Below are 23,750 nucleotides of genomic sequence, written 5' to 3'. Positions count from 1 at the left end.
TTTTTCCTTTTGGGAATAGGCCATTAGTTACTGAAACTAGTCAGTTCAGATTCCAGAAACCAGGAAGTGTAAAAGTACAGAGTCACAAGATAGTCATGAGGTAATGCCTGCCAGACTATGGAATGTCCTCTCCCTGGTTTCCAGGGTAACTGACCACAGAAATGCCCCCACCTGAGGGCAGCCAATGAGAAATGGTGGCGGGCAACCACTCCCTTAGAAGTAATTTCTAGAAGCCCCTAGAAGCGAGCCAATCAGAATTATACCCGTACTAGCACCCCTAAACGATGTAACCTTGTGACTTTTCCCTTTAAAAGCTGAGCTTGCAGATAGGTGGGCGCTTCCTCCAGCCTCCACTGTGTTGGATGTATTGGACGAAGTCCCTGCCTAGGCTTGTATTGCTTTTGGATATCCAGAATTAAACCTTGCTTTTGCATTCCGGCATGCTCGTCTTTGGTGGTCTCTCTGGGGGTCACGATCTGGGCACAACAATTTTAAAGTTTGTCTCATTACTAGATCTGTTGTCTCGACCCCACACAGCTGCTTTCATGTGATTGAAATGGAAAATCAAAGGGTTTTTGTGTTGTTGTTGTTGTTGTTGTTGTTGTTGTTTTATTTGCTAATTTCAAATGGTAACAAGTAAAAGGTTCAGACTATACAACAGTAAAGGGGTGAGACTAATGGAGTGTGCACTGAGGTATTTCTCCCTCAAAGCAACCCTTGGTCCACACCATGCCACTAACATGCAGGGCAGGCTGGAAAGCCTGATTAATAGGAGAATTTGGCAAGCTTGTGCCGAGCTTGGTCCAGCCTTGAAAGCCGCCTCTTCAGGAATTTCCTCTTCTCTGTAATGTCACTCCGCTCAGCCAGGAGCCAGCTGCAGTTAGTCTTGTCCTGTAAGAGCTGAAGCATGGCTTTCTCCATGTCTTCCCCAAATGTTTGCAGAAGAAAGTACTGGATGATCAGAGGGACCTGTCTCCCAATGCTTCTTCTGCACTCCTAGGAGGAGGGGTTGAAGGTGCAAAGAAAGAGCTGTGAGTGCCAGAGGGACCCAGGTTTCCAAGGGAAGAGACCCTAACAGGTGCACAGAACTGGCCTGTTCTCAGCCCCTTTAGTATACAGACAGATCATGACCTGGCTAGGTATCAGGTTGCTGGGACTCTGCCCTACCAGCTTCCCTGATCATCAGATAGATGGACCTTCAATAGAAAGGGGTAAAATGAGCCAGAAGATGGTCCACGCATAGCCCAACTCCATTTCCAAGTGGCAGATCTCTGCTGACAGAATCGCTCAATTGTCTTCATCAAGTCCCCAATTTTGCAGCCCCAGGGAGCAGGGCTGTACAAAGTCCCTGGCACAGCTCTGAATTACTTGCTTGAGAGGAGTCGGTCTCCACCTGAGAGGATTTTCTCCCAGCCCTACAGTCTGCCCCACTCTCCCCGTACTTAGACAGGATGGTGTCCTAGAAATGCAGTAAAAGGTGGTTCTACAAGGCAAGTACCTCTCTGGAACTCAGTTTCCTTTCCTAGGATGCAGGGATACTATGAGCATAACCCTCTGGGGATGGTTAAGCCAATTCACCATATCAAAGGACACCAAAGTATAAGAAAGTCAGACAGATCACAAGTACCTAGTTGACAGTTCAGGGACATATTGCAAGATTACAGCAGCATAGGTGTAGTTTAGGACCAAAGACAGCTGGAATGTGGCTCATCTCCAAATGGAAGTGGAGAAGAAAGACATCAGGGATGCAGGGGTCCACTCAGGAGGCATGAGGACCTCAGACACCCAGATGTGGACACCTTAGTTGAGAGCAGGGCCACAGCTGGAAAGAAGGACTGATACCTGCAGACACAAACCCCTCACTTCTGTTACAACATGCAGGGAACTTGACATTATGCTCTGAGAAATAAGCCAAGCAGGAAGGACAGACACTCAGTGATGTGATTACATTGGAAAGAGGTCCCTAGAGTGGTCAGACTCCCAGATAGAAAATAGAAAGGGGGCAGCTGGGGGTGAGAGAGAACTAGAGTCAGTGTTTAGTAGAGATAATCTTGTTTGTGGCAGACAAAAAGTTCTGGAAGGGCACGGTGACAATGGAAAGGTATTTAATGTCTCGAAATTGTTGCACCAAACAGTAGTTGAAGCGGAACGGTTTATGTTGTGCATGCTTTACCACAATTAAAGCAAAGAAGATTAAATAAGCCATGGGGTGCCAAGAGGCCAAGCTGCATGGTGCACTAGACACAGGAGCTGCCCCAAGGGACCACACTGCCTTTGACATACTGAAAAGCCACCAAAGAAGCACCACAGAAACTAGGAAACTCAGTGTACAGGTCAGAGGTACATATGGCCACAGGGCCTTTCAAAGTGAGGGCCAGAACATTCTCCAAGGACATATGCCAATATCTGAGGCTGCTTGATGCTAAAGGCTAAGAAATCCAGGTAGGTTAGAGGTGTAAGAAAATTCTGAAGCACTTTAGAGTCTGAGGCAGGAGGACCCCCAGGAGTTTGAGGCCACCCTGGGTCTTGTGAGTGACAAAGCAGCCTAGGCTACAATATGAGATCTCACCTTAAAAAAAATTAATTAATAAAGATCTGAAGTGACTTAAGAGGTACAAGAAGATCCTAAGAACTTTGCTAAAGCCCCAAAAGACAAAGTCTATTTAAAATACAGCAAACACAAGGCTGAGAAAATAGCCCTCCCACTGCTGAGCTGGGTCTGTCTAGGGCTAGTGTTGTAGAGTGGTTTATGAAGATGGAGAATCCCAGCTGACCCTGGGAGGTAACCCACTTTGTCACTGAGGCCCCTGGCAGTCAGTTAACATTCCCTGTGAGGAAGGAATCCCCCTGGCCTCAGGAATCTGCTGATGGATACTTTACACACATACCCCTACACAGAAAAGTGCACTGAAGGAAAGGAAGTGGCCTGGAAGTCCAGCTCTGGGCCATTCCCACACTTACCTCGTAGTAGGCATTCAGGTGCTGGCTCATCTCAGTGGTAGACAAGTCCTTTTGAGGAGGTTGAGAGTTAAATTGAAAGTTAAAATTATTCTTTTCTTTCTTGGCTTCTTTCTCTTTGACCTCCTTCAGGGCTCCCCTGTAAATTTGGTCCTGGCAGTATACGATCTGCTCTATCTGGAAGTGAAGTCGGATCAGCTTTTCAGCTTTTTTTTCTTGATTTAATCTGATGTCTTCAATTTTGGACTGCAGAGAGAGAAAAGCAGTCAACAGCTTGTTGTGGGATATTTTACACTATGTGAAGATGTGTTGTTGTGATTGATGTAATAAAGAGCTGAATGGTCAATAGCTAGGCAGGAAGAGGTTAGGCAGGACTTCCAGGGGCAGAGAGAACTCTGGGAAGAAGAAAGGCAGAATTACCAGCCAGACTTGGAGGAAGCAGAATGGGCAGTACAGAGATTAGGTAATGCCACATGGCAGAATGTAGATTAATAAAAATGGGTTAGTTTAAGTTATAAGACCCAGTTGGGAAAAAGCCTAAGCTAATGGCCAAGCTTTCATAAGTAATAAGTCTCTGTGTCATTATTTGGGGGCTGGAGATCCAAAGATATTTCAACAAGGAAGCTTGCTACAACAACCATCAAGAAACACATGATACAGAGTAAAAACACAGGATGCCTGATGTGTCCACATGCATCAGGCCACCCAACAAAAACAAACACAAGTATCACCTGGGAACAGTCCCTGGACCCCTTGCTCAGCTCATCCATGCCATCCTACCAGCTGAGGGTGGGAACCAGGGGATGCCTGAGCCAGGTGTGGGTTGCCCCATGCTGTGATGGCCAATCTTCAATGCCAATTCTGGATTTAGAATCACTCAGGAGACTAATCTCTGAGCATGAGGGTGTTTCCAGAGAGGTCTGACTGAGTAAAGTGGGAAGACCCACCCTATTGAGGGCAGCACTGTCCCATGGCTTGGGGTTCTGGACTGAATAAACTGGAGGAGGAGCTGAGCAACAGCACTCCTCCTTCCCTGCCATGGTGGACTGTGTCCCCTCAAACTGTAAGCCAAAGCAAACCCTTTGTCAGGCTGACCTTGTTACACACTTGTCACAAGTAAACATCTGTCACGGAATGCAGAGAATGGCAGACAGGTTCCTCCCATTTTATTATATTTCATGTTCCTGTGGGAAACTTCACCATCTCTGGGCATGGATTATTAACTTCCTCTACATGGAACCATGTTCCTGCTTAACAAGGCTCTTCGGGCTGTAGGTTTCAATGTTTCACCTCTGAATTCATCCCCCCTCCCCTCTTTCCCTTCTCATGTCTGCTTTAACCAGAAGAATCATAACATTGTCTTGAAGACACAAACATAAACTTGAGTCTTCATTTCTCTGAACAGACACAAGAAAGTTGAAATGGTCCCTAACCAAGAAATCATGCTTATTTATTTTCTTTTAAAAATAATATGTTGTTGGATTTACCTTGGCAGCTCTGCAGAGGTTAAAAAATTCACCAAAATTGTTTAATGAAACCTTTGTGAAGGCGGATCGGACCATGTCTGATAAAAGAGGAAAAAAAAGTTCAATATTGACAAGACCATCTGTATTCTGTATAGACTGGGGGGGGGGGGAGAGGTGAGATTAACATGGCTAAAAACACATTCCCTCTCTGTTCCCTCTCTGCCTTATCCTCTTCTCCTTGTGAAGAGGAGGGTGTGCTCCGTGACTGAGGAACTCTGCAAGTACCTGAAACTTCACCATCTCTGGGCATGGATTATGCCCTGTATCCTAACAGGGAGGAATTTTCTAACAGAGGATATTTCTAGCAAATTATAAATACAGCAATTCCTTGTCCAAAACCTGTTACCTCCATCTCATTCCTGTCTGTGAGCACTAAGTGCTCAGTTATCTGCTTGAAATAAACCCAAGAGCCATTTACAGAAGTTGGAAAGTAACTTTAGTTCCTTTACTCTGGAGAATTTACTTCTGTCTGTGAAAGTTGTCATATAAACTACTAAAGCCTAGATGTCATGCAGGACAGGTTGTAGACATGATCACCTGATACAAGCCAGGGCACAACCTCTGGTGTTGATCTTCAGGCATTGTTTAACTTTTTTTTTTTTTTTTTTTTAAAGAAGCAGGGTCTCTAACTGGCCTGGAGCTTGCAAGTAGGACAAGGTAGCTATCTAGTGAGCCTCAGATCCATCCACCCCCAACATCCCCTTCTCTGGCTCCACAGTGCTGGGATTATAAGTGCATGTTACTACATTCAGCTTTTTATGTGGGTTCTAGGGATTAGACTCAGGCCCTCATGCTTTCAAGGCTAGCTCTCTGCTGAATGAGCTACCTCTACAGTCCCTGTAATCTGAAATCTTATGTCATCCTCCCCATTTTTGCATTTAAAAAAAACTTCCATTTGCCTCAGTTTCCTCATATACATCCAGTGTTGACAGTAGTGCCAGGTTCTCTGCTGCAACTCTGTGCTAGGAGGGAGGCACACCCCAACCCACAGTGACAAACCCTTTGCCTCCTCTCTAAGTTCCACATAGTACACAATGTCAGTGAAGCCTGTTCCCAAGTTTTGTGATGACCAAACCTGAGGAGAGGTTTGCAAGAACCCAGAGTTAGAGAGGGCCAGCCAAGGGAATGGGAGGCCTCTGAGTGCTGCTGTATTGAAGGACAGTCTTTAGGGACCTGTGGGGTCTATGCCAATTCCAGGTAGCCAAAAGTGCAGGAGATAGTCAAGGTTCGACCGGGGCTTCAGCTGGACAGAAGTGAGTTGGCACTGAGCCCAGGAGACAGGGCTACTGTCCATGCAGGGAACAGAGAGGAAACTGAGGCAGGACCACTGCAATAGGTAAGGACCAGCTTCACTTCGCATGAAGGACTCTGGCTGTGCTCTGGGGGAGATCCAGCTAAGGGCCTAGGAGGTTAGGTGACTCTGTCCTCTGACAGCAAATCCCTGTGCCCAGAGAGTCAGAATGGACTGACTTCCTGAACACCACAGTGGCATCTAGAGCACAGAAACCCTGCCACCTACCTAGACCCAGCCCTAGAGGACAGCTCTGAGGTATAGAGCTGCCTTTGCTGCTGATGGTCTCCTACAAGGGTGACAGCAGCATTCCTCAGTGACATTGTGTGACACTCACCAGTGACCCTGTGCAGCACTCCCCAGAGACTCAGTACAGCACTCACCAGTGGCCTTGTGTAGCAAGACCACAGCAGGCTCTTCTAGGGCTTTTATTTGGTTTTTGATGATACTTTCAAATGTCTTATAGTTCACAAACCCTGGCAGCTCCCGGCCACGATACTGGTTTTCAAATACTTGGATCTGGCTGTCTATCTCAGCAGAACCTAGAGTTGGAAGAATTGTTTTTATAGAAACTGTCTTTCAGGGTTTTTCGTTTTGTTTTGTTCTGTGTGTGTGTGTTTTTTTTTTTTTTTTTTTTTTTTTTTTTTTTTTTTTTTTTTAATTAAACCAACTCTGGTCTTTCTGAAAAGATGAGTACCTAGAAAAAAATGAAATGAGAAAAATGTTAATATGTTCCTTTAAAACTACAATAAGAAAACTGTGTCAAAGGTCATTTCCCTCAGTTGAGACAAAGTGGAATTCAGAGCCAGAGGCCACAGCAGAATATAGCAGGAGGAAACCAGGGGAAATATGATCTCAAAACAACCTTGTGTATGAGGGTTTATGAGTCAATTTGGATTTGACCAGAGAAGAAGGGTCAAAGCACACTGTGGGAGGAGGCAGCGGGAGGGGGGGGGGGGGGACACAGACAGGCACCTGGAGGGCCCAAGTGTGAAGCAAGATGCTTAGTTCCTTCTCCTTACTTCCAGAACAACTTCTGTGAGAGACATCCCATCAGGAGCAGAGCCTTCCCAAGGCTTCCCTTGTAGACCTGACTGTGTGCTATCCTGTCTCAGGAGGGAAAGTGGTCCCACAGGAAATGTTTATGCTGGCATTTCACATGCAATAGAACTCATTTACAGCAGGCATGCCAGTGACTTCTAGGCCTATGCTATGACCCAAAGTGCCTGTGTCTGACACCTTCCTGTCACCTTGAGGAACTGTCACTCTCATGGAAATCAGCCCCTTCTACTCTTCCTTCTCTCCAGCCCTATAGTTGTGGCTGTGCTTTTTGTCTACCCATGTCTACCCAGACCACATACCATTGTTTATCTGCTCTCTATTCAAGGAGCATAGATTCTTCTAAAAGCCATGAATTAACTAGGGTGATCAACCTGCATTTTTTTTCTAGATGTCCTTAAGAATCAAGAATAGATAGCTTGGGTTCTGTGACTCAAAGCAGAGCAAATGTGGCTCTTGTGTCCACACTCCTGCCATTCCTATCCCCTGCATAACACTCCAAAGTCTCCCCCAAATCCCAGGTCCATGATGGTCCCTGGAGTCACTGCTGTGGAAGGACCATGTCCTCCTAGTTCATAAGTTGAACTTCATCCCTACTGTGCTGGCACTGAAAGGTGGGCCTTTAAAAAGTGACCAGGACATACTGGCCTCACCCTCAGAGATGGGATGTGTGTCCTCTGAACAGAGGCCAAAGGAAACTGGCTCTCATCCTTCACACATGAGGACCAGGCTAGATGATACCATCTTGGGAGCAGAGATGGAGCCCTCACCAGACACCTTGTCTTCTGGTGCCTTGACCTTGAACTATGGGCAAGACCTTTCGCCTGTAGCAATCAAATTCAAGTTACTGAAGTGTCAAGTACACCAATCCAAATGGACACTCACTTTTTTTGAAATATTCCTCAATATAATTATTCCAATTAAGAAACTCCTTTCTCAGGTTGGTAAACAGCCGACTGCCTCCCCCTGGTACAGTTTCCTGTGCTTGTACCAAAGCAGTGATATCCTTATTGAAGGCATTAATTTTCTGTGAAGGACATAATTCACATACAAGGATCAGTAGACGACATGCATACCCAGACAATTGTTGAGTCACATGAAATACTGGGGATAAATGTCTTTGGCATCAGGAAATCCTGCCCCTTCCTCGATGCTCCCCAGTCCCCACCAGGTTCACCCTGCTTTCATCCACTAGTGCTGGTCCTTCTCGTAATACTAGTGGTGCACAGAATGTGTTTCTATCCATCTTAGGAGACTGAAAGCAGAAGAGATCCCTGTAAGATAGTGATGTAGGAATCCTCCAAGTGATACCTACATCAATCAGAAAGAACATTCTCTCGTTACTGTCTTCTGGTATATCTATGCCGTACTTCTGTAGCTCCTCGATTGTACTCTGGTGACTCTTATTTATTTGATTTTCCAATAGTGGGAGCGATTTCTGAAGTAGAAAAAAATGAGTGGGTCATAGACATACAGACTGGGAATGCAAAGGAGGACCAAAGCTACTCAGAAACATGGTTGTGACAGAAGCTGTTCATCCCTCATTCTGTGTGGACCTTCTCATGGCTCCTTGGCAAGTGAGCCTTGGCAGACAGGATTTCCTGCCTGTGCCTGTGCCATTCTGACAGCCTCTGAAGGCTTCCTGGGTGCACAGTAGTGCTTTAGAGGAACTCTCTCCACCCAGGTCTACCTACACACCTGCCCTGGGCATACAACTCTGTAAAACTGCCCACTACACATGGTTCCTGCTTAAAAGAACCACCCAGAGACAGTTCCTTACACATTAAAACATAAACTCTCTGCAGAGACACTCCACAGAGTACCTAATATTAGCTTCTGAGACAAGAGCAGCTGGACTAACATGAGACCCTTTAACTCTTGTGTTATTTTCAACAGATCTCTACAACTTGCTATCCCCAGGCATCTCAAGGCACAGAATTCAGCAAGAACAGGCCTGCCTCTGTCTGCATCAAGGAGGTCCAGAGAGGGTCACTCAAGATCATGGTGCTCTGCAGGTGCCCTAATGTCCACCTGCATCCTGGGAGCTGCAAGAAGACCTTGAACACAGGAACAGCCCAGGGGAAGATCACTGCTGAGTTTCTTTCCACAGCCAGTCCTCATGCAGATCTAGCTAGACATTAAATCCACATGTGCTGAGTATTCTCAACACTCCAGGTGGAGAACTAAGGTGGTTTGAGATGCAGACTCCACCGAGTCAGAGAAAAATAAACATGGCTTTTATCTGAAGAGCCCATTTGAACTCAAGCTCTCCAGATCAGCTCCAGAATGAGGGGCTCACAGTTATGCCACCCAGAACCTAAGGGTGACAGCAGCAGGAACCAGCACAAAGTCTTCTGTTGCTGGAGTCACCAACTCCAAAATACAACATGTCTGTGCAAAGAGACCTTGACCAGTTCATGTGCCCAGGACCCTCCGAGTCCAGGTTCAGCTTTATGAAGACACAGCCACCCCAGCTTACACGGATGTGTGAGATGAGCTCCGAGGTCAGTCTCTCTGCCAGAAGGGGCACTGTGGCCTTCCCATCCTCCAGAAGAACGCTGAGAGAAGAAGAGAGAGGATCCCATTAGACTGAGCCAGAACACAAGTCTGCAGCCTGCTATGGGGAGGCCTGGGCCAGTCTGGGTACTTTCAGTGAATGGGTGCCTTGAGACTGGTACTCATGGAGTACTCAGAGATGGTTTTGTACAATGATACAGGGGAACCAGCTAGGATAGATCTACAGTGGGCTGCATATGGGAGCCCGTTTTCAGGTTTCTCGTGGCTTTACCCAGCAGGTCTGCATAGAGAGGATGATTAGGACCATGGGCCTGAGTGCAGGTGTCTGAGATGGTCTGCACTTGGCTATGCTGGGGGGAGGTCTTTTGCTCCACCCCTTGGCATCTCTATAAATACCCTGGGGCAGAGACAGTTGGGGCCCACTAGAATAGGTTCCAGGCCCTCTCGAGGCTATCCTTTATTTTCTATCTGTTTATCTCTGCAATATAAATCCTTCTATCTAATATTTCCTGCTGCTCGCACTCAAGAAAATTCTGGGGAGCTGTGGGGTTGGTGGGTAAATGCCCCACAGCTGCAGTGATCCTCCTCAGCTCATTAGTAGTCAGAGTAAAATCTGTTCTCCACAAAACATATCTACACAACTACAGATATGTTATCATGGCACAATATCCCATTCCATGTGTGATACACATGAATACACATGCACACACCTTCTGTGTGACATATATGCACACATATCCTTCTGTGTGTGATATGTGAGTACACACACACACACACACACACGGTTCCATGTATAATACACATTTTGATATACACACATCCATCCATGCACTCTATACATATTGCTGCAAGCTGCAAGAATATATTATAGAGATTCAGCTATATATAATAAAGCTATACCTAGAAAGATCAAGGAATCTTTTCTAGAGGGAAGTCATTTATCAAGGAATATTTGGTGTTATTCAGCTTTTAATATTCAGCTGTTTCTTGCTATGAATTTCTTGTGCACTCATATACTACCAGACCATATGGCAAACAGTATAAGCTTCTCCGACCTACTCCTGGTCTACTAGTTAACACCCCTACAGAGCCTAGGAGACAGGCAGACTGTATATGCATAGCTTTGTTTCTTGTGCAAATGAAGCTCAGACTTTCCTTCCCCAGACTGGCCAAATGGCATTCCAGAACATGTGACTCAGAACAAAGGATTTTTGCATATCCAGATGTGAGTGAAGGCTGGGCAGAATTCCTGGTCCAAGCAGAGGAGAGGAGAACAAGGCAGAGTTTCTGTAGATGGTAGGGCAGAGTCACATGGTCTGAGAGAAAGGAACAAAGTAGATCTTTTGTAGAGAATAATGATTGGGTCAGGTCAAGAGAGTAGGAAGAGAAGAAATGAGCATGGATGGAGAAACTGAAGACTAAGATGAGATTAAAAGCATAGGAACTTACTAAAACTATGAGAGAACAGAACAGAAAGGAACTGAGTGTCACAACGGAACTGAAGCTGTATAGATAGAATTTTGTTAGAAATAAAGTAAACGGACATAAGAAACTAGTGTACATAGATTATTTTCCCTCAGATAACCCCACTCCAGACATAGCATCTTCCCTAGGACTCTGGAAAGGATTTTCTCAGGGCAAGCCCCTGAGAAAATTCCAATAACACACAAGTACATACACTAATGCATAACACACATGAACATACACAAAGCATATAGATCCAGATCTTCATACACTGGTAGAGGTACCTCCCTCCAACTCTTACCACTTGAGTTCAATCCCTGGATCCACCAATTCCCACAAGTTGTTCTCTGTTCTCCACATGTGCACTGTGGTGCCTGTGCATGTGGATGCACAAACTGCCCCCCTACAAACACACTCCTCGGGTGAGGTCTGCTCTTGACCAACAATTTTCAGTGCATGAACAGCATGGTGGAGGCACCTGAAATGTGGGTGCTCCTTGAAGAAAGCTTGCTCCATCTTCAGGGCCACAGCCAGGTTCAGATGCTTCTGGACATCCTGTTGACCTCTGCACTTGACTATCATGTAGCCCTTCTTCAGGTGGTACACCAGGTTCCGAACCACATCAATGACCTTGTCCTCAGCCCCTCTGTCCACCAGATCAGGCTTGGTCAAGATCCCTACAGGATAGAGATCAGAGGACATACACCACCCCAAGATAGCAGGAAGTATAGCTCTCACCAGCCACCAGCAGCCAAGGGCTACTTCCCATCTGAGCTGGATAGCTAATGTCATCTGAGAGGAGAGACCCTCAATTAAGAAAATGCTTCCAACAGGGCATGGTTGCTCCCAGCAAGTGGGAAGTAGAGACAGTTGGATCTCTGCTGTGGATAATTGATTGATAAATAAAATGCTGATTGGCCAGTAGCCAGGCAGGAAGTATAGGCGGGACAAAGAGGAAGGAGAATTTGGGGAAGTGGAAGGCTGCCAAGATGAGGAGCAGGATGCAAAGTACCAGTAAGCCACGAGCCACATGGCAAGGTATAGATTTATAGATATGGGTTAATTTAAGATATAAGAACAGATAGGAAGAAGCCTGCCATGGCCATACAGTTTATAAATAATATAAGTCTCTGTGTGTTTACTTGGTTGGGTATGAGCAGCTGCAGGGCTGGCAGGTGAGAGAGATTTGTCCTGACCATGGGCCAGGCAGGACCAGAAAAACTTTAGCAACAAATCTCTATGAGTTCAAGGCCAGCCTGGTCTACAACTTGAGTTCCCAGGACAGCCAGGGCTGGAAAAACCCTGTCTCAAAAAACCAAAAAAGCCAAAAAGAAAGAAAATGCCTCCATAGATTGAACTGTAGGCAATCCTGTAGGGTATTTTCTTAATCAGTGATTGATGGGGAAGGGTCCATTGTGGGTGGTGCCATCCCTGAGCTGGTTGTCCTGGGTTCTATAAGAAAGCAGGCTGAGCAAGCAGCACTCCTCCATGGCCTCTGCACCAGCTTTTGTCTCCAGGTTCCTACTCTGTTTGAATTCCTGCCCTGACTTCCCTCAGTGATGGATTGTGTCTTAGTTTGGGTTTTTATTGTTATGAAGAGACACCAGGACCACAGTAAGCCTCACCAAGAAAACATTAATTGAGGTGGCCTGCTTAAAGTTTCAGAGGTTCAGTCCATTAGCATCATGATGGGGAGCATGGCAGTGGGCAGGCAGTCTCTTGATCAGCTGCAGGCTCCTTCCTAGCACCTCTCCATGACCACCACCCAGAGAGACAACAATTGTTCATCCTTACACTCTGTGGACCTTACCATGGCTCCTATGACAGTGAGTCTCAGCAGATATGATTTCCTCCCCATGTTTGACCACCTATGACTCCTCATGCCTTTCCTACCAGGGAGTTGAGATGAAGGGGTCACTTCTTCCTGCCTCAGTGGGATCCTGGGTATGAACTGAGATTGGTCCATCTGGATCCAGGGGATGTATCCTCACTGGCATACACACACCACTTTTACCTCGCACTCTCCTACCTATGGTCCTGTCCCCTTCAGGGTCCACCTCCTGAGCCATGCTCAGTGCCTCCGTGGTGGCGATGTCCACATTACTGGGGACCACCACCAGGTTGATGGTCTCCTGTTTTTGGATGTATGTCTTGATGAGTCTCTTTATCTGTAAGAAATAAGATGGTGAGTCCTAGTTATGGAGAGAGGATTGAGAGAGAGATGGTTGTGAACATCCACTTGCTTAAGGCCCTGGCTTCCATGGACTGCAACCCTCTGTAGTGAATCCTGGTCATCCAGTCTCACTCCCACCTCCTCAAGGTCCCTCTTAGACATATACTTGGATACACTCCAGTCCCCCTTGAATCCCAGTGTAGGTCAGAGTGGAGTCTAGAGTCTCACCTGGTGTCCAATGTCTGCAGGCTGATTGCCTACAGCCACCCTGGTGATCCCGGGCAGATCAATCAAAGTCAGGTCTGGGACATTCGGGGAGCAGACCTCCAGGCTAATGAGCTCACTGCTAATCATCAGCCCATTCCCAGCAATGAAGTTCTGGGCTGGAAAGAGGAAAAAGAAACAGTGAAGTTTAGGGGGCACATTTTAATACAGAGACTTCTGGGAAAATATTTTGTGATTTGGATATGAAATGTTTTTATTTTGAAAGATTGGTTGTCTATGAAATTATGTTGGAAGTTCCAGAAGCTTGGGAGATTGGCTCTGACTAGAAGTAGTAGAAAACTATGAGCAGGCCATGGGTGTTTTATATATTATGTCTGCCCCTTCCTGTAGTTTTTTCTGCTTCCTGTCCACCAGAAGGTGAAGAAGTTGCTCTGGGTAGAGAGGGACGTTCTTCGTCAGACCCTTCTGGCACTGTCAGGGAAGGGCCACATGTGCACCATAAGGATGGTGAAAGCCTAGGGAATCCCTCAAGCATGAATGGACATCCAGGAGGGAAATGAGCTCACCCTGGTTAGGAGGCACCCTGGATCCAGGTGTCTGTCCACACATGGCATTTGCCCCCTTGCCCTTAGTAACAGAAGCTAGGATAGAAACTTTGCATCAAGTCATTATCTAAAGTTGCCCTGCTATGCCCAGCAGTCAGTTGTTTAAGATGTTTTCTTCTGATTAAGAATGTAAGCTGGAAACACAAGTGGCATGTGTAACAAGGTTTATTTGTTCCAAGGGCCACTTACCCTAAATGAGGTCATGAAATTAAGTGGCAATGTTCTAGATCCCATAGGCCTAAGTGTGGGAAGGCTCCAAATGTGGAAATGTATAGTAGAACAGACCCATAGGGTTGAGGAAATTGGCTCAGACCAGCTGCCAAGGCATGCACATAATATATTCCTTATGAGCCAACCTGGAGTCTGCCTGAGGGCCTAGCAACAGGAGCTGTCAGAGTTCCTAGTCACTGTCAGAGTTCCTGATGGTGCAGTGTCTGCTTGAGGGCCTAGCAACAGGAGCTGTCAGAGTTCCTAATTGATATCAGAGTTCTTGATCATGCCCAGTCAATGAGGGAAGACCACATAGACAGGGTGCTGGGAGAAGGGTATATAAGACCTTCCTCATTATTGAATAAATGAGTTAGTTATTTACCCTCAATGGACTCCAAGTGTCTGTGCTGTTGACACTGTGCCTTTTCATCACCCCCTCACCCGAGGGAGCCATTAGAATCTGAGCAACAGAAAGCCCCAGAAAGCAGAGAGTGTGAACAGTCATGGGGATTCCTTCTCTACTGCCTGACCAGAATGAGGAGCAAATGTGGGCATATATTTACCTTTATTGATTTCCCCTTCCACCTGTGAGGGGTCTGAGATCTCAACCTCAGTTTTCTTGTAGGTGACCTTGCCTCTCCACTCCTCTCCCTGCTCCAGTTGCTTCAGTTTCAGAACCAGAGGGCACCTGGTAACGATACCTAAGATGCAACAGCCATATCAGTCTTGTGCTTTGACATAAAAGGCCTTAGACACAAATGGATCTCATTATCTCACAACACTCATTTGAAAACCTAAACCTCTCTGGTCTCGTGCTCGTTGCCCTGATGCCTTAAGTCCAGGCTGACCCCAGGCCTATATACTGGGGACTGGATGACTTTTGTGCATTTCTGTTTGGAAGCTACCATCTGCCTGAGGCTCCTTCTTCTTCACAATGTGGTGCCCTGTTATGAAATATTATTTTAAGATGTGTTACATTTTTTTACGCTGAGGAACATTTGTTTGAATGATGCAAAGCTGTGTTGCATTCTTTTATGTTGCATTTGTTTAACTCTGTGAAGCTGTGTTACTTTGCCTTTCTAAATCACCTGATCAGTCTAATAAAGAGCTAAACGTTCAATAGCAAGGCAGGAGAAAGGATAGGAGGGGCTGGCAGGCATAGAGAATAAGTAGACGGTGAAAAAGAGGGATGTGAAAGCAAGAGAGATTAAGGAGCAAGAAAAGAAGGAGCCAGCCACAGAGTAAGAGTGAAAGTAAGATTACAGAAGTAAGAAAAGGAAAAAGCCTAGAGGCAAAAGGTAGACAGGATAATTTAAGTTAAGAAACACTGGCTAGAAATTAAGCCAAGCTAAGGCTGGGCATTTATAAGTAATAAGTCTCCATGTGTATTTATTTGGAAGCTGGATGGTGGGCCCCCCAAAAGAGTAAATAATAAAAACAACCAACAACACGCCCCCTTGTGTTTATTAGGTTGTGAGTTTTGTTTGTTTGTTTGTTTTGTTTTGTTTGTTATTTGTCAACTTGAAACAAGCTAGAGTAATCTGGGAAGAGGAAACCTTAATTGAGAAAATGCCTCTGTCAGACTGGGCTGTTGGTAAGCTGTGAGGCCTGTTCTTGACTAATGATTGATATGGGAGGGCCCAGCTCACTGTCAGTGATGATCCTAGATGCTATAAGAAAGCAGGTTGAGCAAGCCATGAGGAACAAGCCAATATGAAGCACCCTTCTATGGCATCTACACACCCACTCACTACATCCCTCAGGATGCTTTACAGTCCCCTATTACAAACTTCTGCCAATTCCTATCTGCCTGTCACATCTTACCTATGTGCTAGAGCAGCTCAGCTCTAGCCTCACTGAGCCATCACTGACCTCCTGGGCCTTGAAACTCAAACAGCATCCTTAACCTGAGCACCAAACTTTATGTGCTTAGGGGATGGGCCATTCACAGGAGGGGCTCAGAAAGAAATCATGCACATATAGTTCTGGGTACTTAGTCGATCTTCTACAAACTGAGGTTCCACAAATGTACAATGGGACAGTGCAATGGACTGAAAGCTGCCCCCACCCCCAGCACATAGGCTCAGCCCCAACACCTACAGTGACTGTTGGATACAGAGCCTGAAAGGAGGTAACTTAGGCTGAAGGAAGGCTTGAGAAGCTGCATGGGTGGAGCCCTAACCACTGAGACTGGTGCCCTTGTGAGAGGAGGAAGAACCTGAAGGGCTGCTCAGGGGAAAGGCTGCCCACAGTCAAGGAGGAAGACCACCTTGACCTTCATTCTGCTGTGTGCCCAAACTGGGAGGGATCTGTTTCTATCTTTGAGCCCCAGGTCCACAGCCTAGCAAGGCAAAAAGCATGAGCTCTCACCACTGCCTCTGGGGAGGGCCACTCCTGACAGTGCTTCCAGCACAGAGCTCTTCCCTGAGCTCTGGTCCCCAATGACTGCAATGGCAGGCAGGGCCAGGTCCTGCTCCACACCCAGGGCCCGCAGGGAGTCGATGAGATCAATGCAGGGCCGCACCTTCTCCTCATACTGCCTGCAAAGGTTGTTCATAGGATCCTAGATGAGGGCAAAGCAAGAGTAAGGTCATGGAAGTGCTCCAGCAAAGACTGCTGGTTCAAGCACAGTTATACACAGTGTCAGAATCCTCAAGACAGTGATAAATGGACAGAAAATATCTGAAGAAACAATAAATGTGGATTCCTCAATCTTCATGACAACCATAAAGATCTAAGAAAATCAACAAAACTCAGACACAGGACACACAAAATAAGCTCCTGGGCCCATTAGAATCAATCTGTTCCAAACTAGTCATAACAAAAGGTATTTTTTAAACTAACCAGAAAGGAACTGGGGAAAAAAATGACTCAGAGGTTAAGAGCACTTTCTGTGTTTGCAGAGGACCCGGGTTCATCTCCAGGCACCCACATCAGGTGGCTCACAACTGCCTGTAACTCAAGTTTTAGGGGATCCAATGCCTTTTTCTGGCATCTTCGGGCACCACACACATGTGGTACACAGACATACATGCAGGTACACACATATGCACATAAAACAAAAGTAAAATTTTTTAATTAGCTAGAGGAGTTAGAGAGATGGCTCAGCATTTAGAGCACTTGTTCTGGTAGAGAATGTGGCTTTGGTTCCCACCACCCACATGGTGGCTCACAACCATCTGTACCTTACAGGGGATAAGACTTCTCTCTTGTAACTTCTCAGGTATCAGGCATGTACATGGTGCCCATATACACATCCATACAAAATGCACACAAGACAAAATTTTATATATATAATATATATATTAATTTTTTAGATTGAGAGGAACAAAAACCAGCTTAACAGCGGTTTGTTTGTTTGTTTTATCAGAAAGAATGCAAGTGTAGAGACAATGGGGTGACTTTTACTTATTTTTTTAGTGTTGGGAATTGAACCCAGGTATTCATACATACTAATCACATGCTGTACCACTGAGCTATATATCCATTCCACAGTGTTTTAGGATTGTTGACAAAACACCACCATTATATATCTAGTAAAAGTATCTTTTGAAATGGAAGAAGGATTTATATACAAATGGCTTTGGAGTATGCTTGGGACTAGTGTGTCTCCAAGCCAAAACTTGGCAGTTGCTCTATAAGAAGCCCTGGTGCTGTGGAACAATCTTTTTGTACACAGTGAATATTTGTTGCTCTCACTGGTTTACTAAAGGGCTAAATGTCCAATAGCTAGACAGGTAGAGGTTAGGTGGGACTTGCAGACAAAAAGAGAGTGTGGGGAAGAAGGAGGGTGGAGTCACCAGCCAGATGCAGAGGAAGCAGGAGATGACTATGCCATGCTGAAAAAGGGTATAGCCACATGGTAGAGCATAGATAAAAAATATGGGTTAATTTAAGTTGTAAGAACTAGTTAGTAACAAGCCTAAGCGATCAACTGAGTGTATATAATTAATAATAAGTCTCTGAGTGGTTATTTGGAAGTTAGCAGGCAGGACAGAGAAAACTCCATCAACATCATGGAGGTTTATATTTTATGTTAAGGGTTATTAGCTAGTTTGAATTTTTTTTTTTTTTTAATGAGACAGGACGAGAGTGTATGTTAGTGGTAAATATTGAGGAGGGCACTGATCACTTTGCACATGTTCTTTCTCCTCAACCACCTGATAGGGCAGTTAGGACAGGTACTGCTATTGTTACTAAGCTCTATAATATAGACAAGAGAACTGAGAGTTGGAGAGTTAAGCAACATTGCCAACATGTAATGGCCAGTTTGGGATTCAAGAAAAGAAACCTATTGCCTGCCCACTCTTAATTTCTCTCCTGAGTTGCTTTCATGAAATCATACATATGATTACTAAATACACACAGGTTTTTCAGATAGCAAAATACAAACTCATCCCCAGCACACCAGCACTGCAGGAACTGTGAAGAGCATTCTATGTGCAAAGAATCCTGAGTCCATACAGTGGATCAGAGGCCACAAGTGCTGACTGCAATTGTTTCTTATGAATTTCTTACATTTCTTATTGACCATCCTTAAATTATGCCTGAGCACAAACAACAGCAATGCATTGTGGGGTTTCTGGTTAATAGAAAATAAAGACTATGACAGATAGGATAGAGGGTGACAATGGCACATGGAATCATATTTCTATTAATTATACCTCCTACACTTTAAGTAGTATTGTTTCACCCAGAGGTGCTATCTATATGCCTATCAAATTTTAAAAAGGACATTAAAAACACCAAAAGAACAGTTAACAGAGAGCATGGACTGCATTCACAAAATATAGTGTTTAATCAAAAAGGTGAAGAATATTAGGAAAGGGGGAAACAAAGACTTAACACAGAAAGCAGACAACACTGTGTTCTCAACCAATAACATCACATTAAATATAAATGGCTTAAATTTTGCTCCAACAGGCAATTGTTCTAAAAGGACCACAAAGAGAGAGGTGGCAGTCCCTGCTCCCAAGATGTTGAAAAAACAGCAGCAACAGGGCATGGTGTTCTTTACATGACAGAACAGGAATTAGTAGAGCAGAATACACCACCCTGAAAGTCACCACATGGAACTGGTGTAGACAAGGTGCAAAGGCATTGCGGGGGAAGCAAGGACTTTTTGCCAAGCTGTGTTGGATCACTTCACTATATCATACTTAAAATACTAAACATCTGGTTGAAAAAATGCAAATATAAGCCATAGTCAAGGAATAAATATTTACAAAGCATGTATCTGAGCAAAGATGTGTACCTGAATATATAAAGAATTCTCAAAACTCAACAATAATGAAAATATACCACATGGCTTCTCCAGGGAGGTAAAGTCACAATAAGACCTCACAGGGGTATAGCTGGAGACTGAACCATATAGAGAAGGAACAATATATCACATTCAGGACTCAGGGCTCTGCCAGTCCCCAATAATCCCCTGGTTTCCCAGATTACAACTGACAACTTTCAGTGAAGGAGATAGATAGGTCATTGTTCTCACCTTGGCCCAAGCAAAGTAAGCAGCTGACCAAGATCTCCATCTTGCCCCCAAAAGATAAGAAAGCCACTTTATCAGAGAAGCAGCAGCCTTCACTCCTTTCTAGCACCCACACCCACTCCTAGCTGCAGATACACCCTTTTCTCAGGTGGACACAGCTCATGTCCTATGGAGAACGGCTTTTGGTAGCAGCTCACCGTTGCTTGGCTGTGCTTAGAAGCATCAGGACGTTTAGGTGGTTTCAGGTGCTTGGATGCAGAAGTCAGCTCTTTGTTATTGGCTTTCCACGAAGAACTCATCCTCATATTTTTCCAGGTGGATTTGTGGTGGAAGTAAAGGGTTTGATTCAGAGTAGTCTCAAAGCACTGCCACTGGCTGGGCCCTTGACTAAGAAACACAAAAGAGACACCAATATGTGGAACTGCCCTTCCTTCTCTGTCCACCCCAGTGGCCTGTGCTTCCAGCAGCACCTCATCATTTCCTCTTCTGGGTGAGATGCATTCTTTGTGTGAGTTAGGAGGGGGATCACAAAAGAGGAGTGATTCTAAAGGTACTCATCGAGTCTGTCAATCAAAGAATTTTGTCCAGACACAACTCTTACCTCCCCTGCCTTTGGAAAGACCTCAGATTTCCAGATCTGACTCTAGAATGAACACCCCCTTCACCCTCAATATGAGCCTTGTCCATTGTTCCATGGTTGTCTCAGTTGGTCTTATTGCACCATCAGGTGTAATCACTGGTCCCCAGGGCTTGTGTCCCATGACAAAGGATTCCACATGAGCACTCTACAACAGGATTTGGAGAAGCATTTCCTCTTCTTTTTCTTTCTCTGGTATGTAACCCCTGGGTTGTAACCACAAACTACAAGTGTGCGCAACTCTTGAGTTACCTTTGAGACTTGATAGATCTCAGAGCAATCTCAGGGGTCACACTCACTTCTGCTCACTCAGTGGCCTGGGTATCTAGTTATACTTTGAATCCAAGAGGAAGACATCTGCTCATCTAGATTTTGTTCCAGTCAAAGGGAGGAAACCCCCAGCTCCAGCACCACCTGTAGCTGGAGAGTTTCACTCCAGCTCCCGCCAAGCCCTGGCAGTCCCACAGCCCACTTATAAAAAAAAACACACAGATTCTTATATTATTTAAACTGTTTGGCCTAATGGCTCGGGCTTCTAACTATCTAGTTCTTACATCTTAAATTAACCCATTTCTATAAATCTATACCTTGCCACATGGCTCGTGGCTTACCAGTATCATACATGTTGGTACTCATGGTGGTGGCGGCTGGCAGTGTCTCCTGAATCAGCCTTTCTGTTCCCAGAATTCTCTTCTCTGCTTGTCCCGCCTATACTTCCTGCCTGGCTACTGGCCAATCAGCATTTTATTTATACAGAGCAATATACACAGCAACCACCCCATTTGTGGTGGATGCACAGGGCATCTGCACCTCCGCACCTTTTCCTAACTCTTCTCTACTGCAGAGCCCATTGCAGAGAGACCCTCAGGGCAGCCCCACCACATTTCATGCAGGCTCCTGCCTATTTAAAGGTCATGGTGAGACACACACAAGTAACCAGTTATGCTGTTCTCTAAGCATTCCTATCCAGGCATACCTGTGCCCATTTGTGCTGTCCTTTGGGTGCTTGGCAACACTTCCATGCTACAGTAGGCAGTGGGCATTTGCCAATGGCCCTCATGTGCCATATACCATTTATTATGGACAAAGATCCCAATGGCAGGGCTCCCTGGGTTTCTGTCCTGTTGGGAAAGCATCCTCAGCCCACTTGGAAACAGAAGCAGCATGGGAATAGGATTCAGCCCTTTCACTGTTAGAACCCCTAACCACCCGCTATCCTGCCTGTCTAGGAAAACTCTAGGGTAATAAGAGTGGAAGCCTTCCCAGGCCTGTCTGGTTGTTAAAATGTCCATAGAGAGACTCAAGAGCCCTTTCTTCTCCCAGGTTCCTGCCCTCCATGTCCCCCTGCAATGGAGCCTTTGAAATGGAAGGTCTGTGGGACACCCTGCACTCTGAGCAGGTAGGGCTTCAGACCACCCAGGACAGCTCCTGTCTGGGGACTGGGAAGACCCTGGGTATGTACTTCTCTACACAGATCCTTTGTCAGCCCTTCCAGCAGGGTCCCCAAAGGAGTCTTCTGTCTGCATTTCAAAGCCTGCCCCGGAATCATGTGGCTTCCTCCCACCCTTAACGAGAGACCTCCATCTGCTTTCCCATGGGCTCCTGGCCTATGCAGCAGGGGATCTGAAACCTCTTATCTAGGCCTTAGCCCCAGACCCTGGAGATTCCCAGGATCCCACTCTCTCCTGCTGCCACCATCTAGCAGAGATATTGGGATTTATGGGTCTGTTTCAGACTGTCCCCTGAAGTTGCAGCTGGGTGGGACCCACTGTGTCTAGCCCAGTAGCCCTGCCTGTCCTGTCACTGATGCTCCTATTTTAATAGCACTGAAAAATGTCCTACAGTGCTCTCCAGGATCTACAAGGAACCCAGAGGCATCCCTAGCCCTGAGCTAGGCGGTATCCCCCACTCCTAGTTCCGCTCACCATTCTCCTGCTTAGTGATGGGGTGCTTGGCTTTCTGGGTTCAGTGGCTTTCAACAGTGCTGGCTCCTCCCCTTCCCAGGGAGAATTGAAACTTAGCAAGATTGTCTGAGCTTGCAGCCCCGACTACCATCACACTGTCACACCAGACATAAAAAACTGTCACTGTCCCCATTATTGTAATAGCACCAAGAAATGCCCTGCAGCACTCACCAGGGTCTACAAAGAGCTGGGGGAGTCATCCCCTAACCCTGCACAGAATCTTGTGCTGTACTCACCATTCAGGCTCACTGCTCAGCAATAGAGTGTGCAGCTGCAAGGCTCCGACCTCTTTCGACAGTGCTGGCTCCTCCCCTTCCCAGTGAAAAAACGGAAACTTAGTGAGATGGCCTCCCCCACCCACAAACTGAGCTCAGAAACAAAATTCACACTTAGGGGCCCTTGGCTGCGTCCTAAGGTATGGAAATTGCAGATGGCTGCCTGCTTTCCCTCAGGACCAGCCCAGCTCTGTGTTGCACTTTCTGCTCCAACAGCCTGACCTCCTTTCAGGTGAACATAGCCTAGTCTTCTCTTTTCACTGGGCCACTCCAGCTGCACCAGGATCCCCATAAGCTGTGTCAGTGGCAGCAGGACCCCCCTGGTCCTTACCCCACCCTCAGACCCCGTCACCTCCCTCTTTCCATTCGTTTGTTCCCTGCAGACCTCCCTGTGCTATGAGCCTCTAACTTGTCCTGCCTGAAGATGAACAGACATGGTGGCCTTCTATGGGACTCTTATGGCTGTGCACACTGGCACCACCTAGGAGATATCATTGCCCCACAGGAGTCACTGGTTCCCCACCTCCACTGCCTCAGGTCAGCTCCGTCCCTGACAACCAGCCCCCAAAGTCTGCTGTGATGAAAGAGTGTCTGCAGGTATCAGACCCTGCCCCAGCTGCAGTACAGGGTTCCCATGGCCTGCCTGGATGGAACCAAACCTCTATTGTGTAAGGAAAGGAGGGGGCTGATGTCCCTTTGCTATACAGAGAATCTCATGCAGGGAGGGCCAGAGGAAAACCACCCTAGGAATCACCGAGGAACCTTGCCAACCTCCCTTAAGACAGCGGGTCCTGAGGGCCGAGCACACTGCTCCTGCAGGGCTGGTGAAGGCAACAGGTGCTGGCCTCCATGGAGAAGTCGGTCAGGCCCAGCTGCACCTTGCCCTATTCCTCAGAGAAGACCCCTGCTCTGCCAAGAACTTCCTCCAATTCAAGGAATCACCTCTCCTCAGAGCCCAGGGACTTGCTGAGCTGCCTGCCTGGGGAACTGGCAGGACAGACACCAGGCTCCCTTTGTGTCCTCTAAGGAGCAGAGCCCTGCCACAGGGTCTTAACCTGTGTTTCCGGGCTGAGGGCAGGGTCTGTGGCCAGCACCCTGTCCTGCTGATGCTCTTGCAGGTAGAATCAAGCATGGTGTCTGTGGCTCACCATGTTTTTGTAGCGTGGTGAACAGGGAGGGAGGATTCAGTGACCTCCATGTCTCTCAGGGCTGTGCTACTGTTTCACATCCCCTTCATTCCTCTTCCTTCCCCCTTCCCCCTCCCTCTTGCATTTCCCAGTCGGCTCAGACTCTGGTTTCAGTTTTGTTTCTCTTTGGTTCCTAGTAATTCAATTCAGTCTGTGCCGAGAAACAGA

At 46.3% G+C, this 23,750-nt stretch overlaps 1 protein-coding gene across 1 annotated transcript; it reads right to left on the bottom strand.

Annotated features, from left to right (window-relative positions):
- Positions 1-593: 593 nt before the first annotated feature.
- LOC131922718 (protein Mx1-like) lies at positions 594-21,266 on the bottom strand. Its single transcript, XM_059277560.1, has 14 exons — positions 21,133-21,266; positions 19,717-19,906; positions 16,399-16,591; positions 14,592-14,729; positions 13,217-13,371; positions 12,845-12,983; positions 11,294-11,492; positions 9,314-9,392; positions 8,150-8,272; positions 7,720-7,861; positions 6,159-6,317; positions 4,446-4,522; positions 2,962-3,204; positions 594-996 (listed from the first exon to the last, which is right to left on the bottom strand). The coding sequence occupies exons 2-14, from the start codon at positions 19,822-19,824 to the stop codon at positions 766-768; spliced, it is 1,986 nt and encodes a 661-aa protein (XP_059133543.1). The 5' UTR covers positions 19,825-19,906; positions 21,133-21,266; the 3' UTR covers positions 594-765.
- Positions 21,267-23,750: the final 2,484 nt, after the last annotated feature.

The sequence above is a fragment of the Peromyscus eremicus genome, chromosome 12, assembly GCF_949786415.1.
Source record: "Peromyscus eremicus chromosome 12, PerEre_H2_v1, whole genome shotgun sequence".
Classification (NCBI taxonomy): Eukaryota; Metazoa; Chordata; class Mammalia; order Rodentia; family Cricetidae; genus Peromyscus; species Peromyscus eremicus.
Note: the sequence above shows the minus strand (reverse complement) of the source record. Positions and strands in the feature narration are given on the sequence as shown.

Coding starts and splice junctions, on each gene's coding strand:
- LOC131922718 (XM_059277560.1), bottom strand. CDS start 19,824: ATGAGGATGAGTTCTTCGTGGAAAGCCAATAACAAAGAGCTGACTTCT. Junction 9,393..11,293: donor AAGGAGCACCCACATTTCAG/GTGCCTCCACCA, acceptor TTCTTCTCTCAG/CGTTCTTCTGGAGGATGGGA. Junction 8,273..9,313: donor AGCTCATCTCACACATCCGT/GTAAGCTGGGGT, acceptor TTTCTACTTCAG/AAATCGCTCCCACTATTGGA.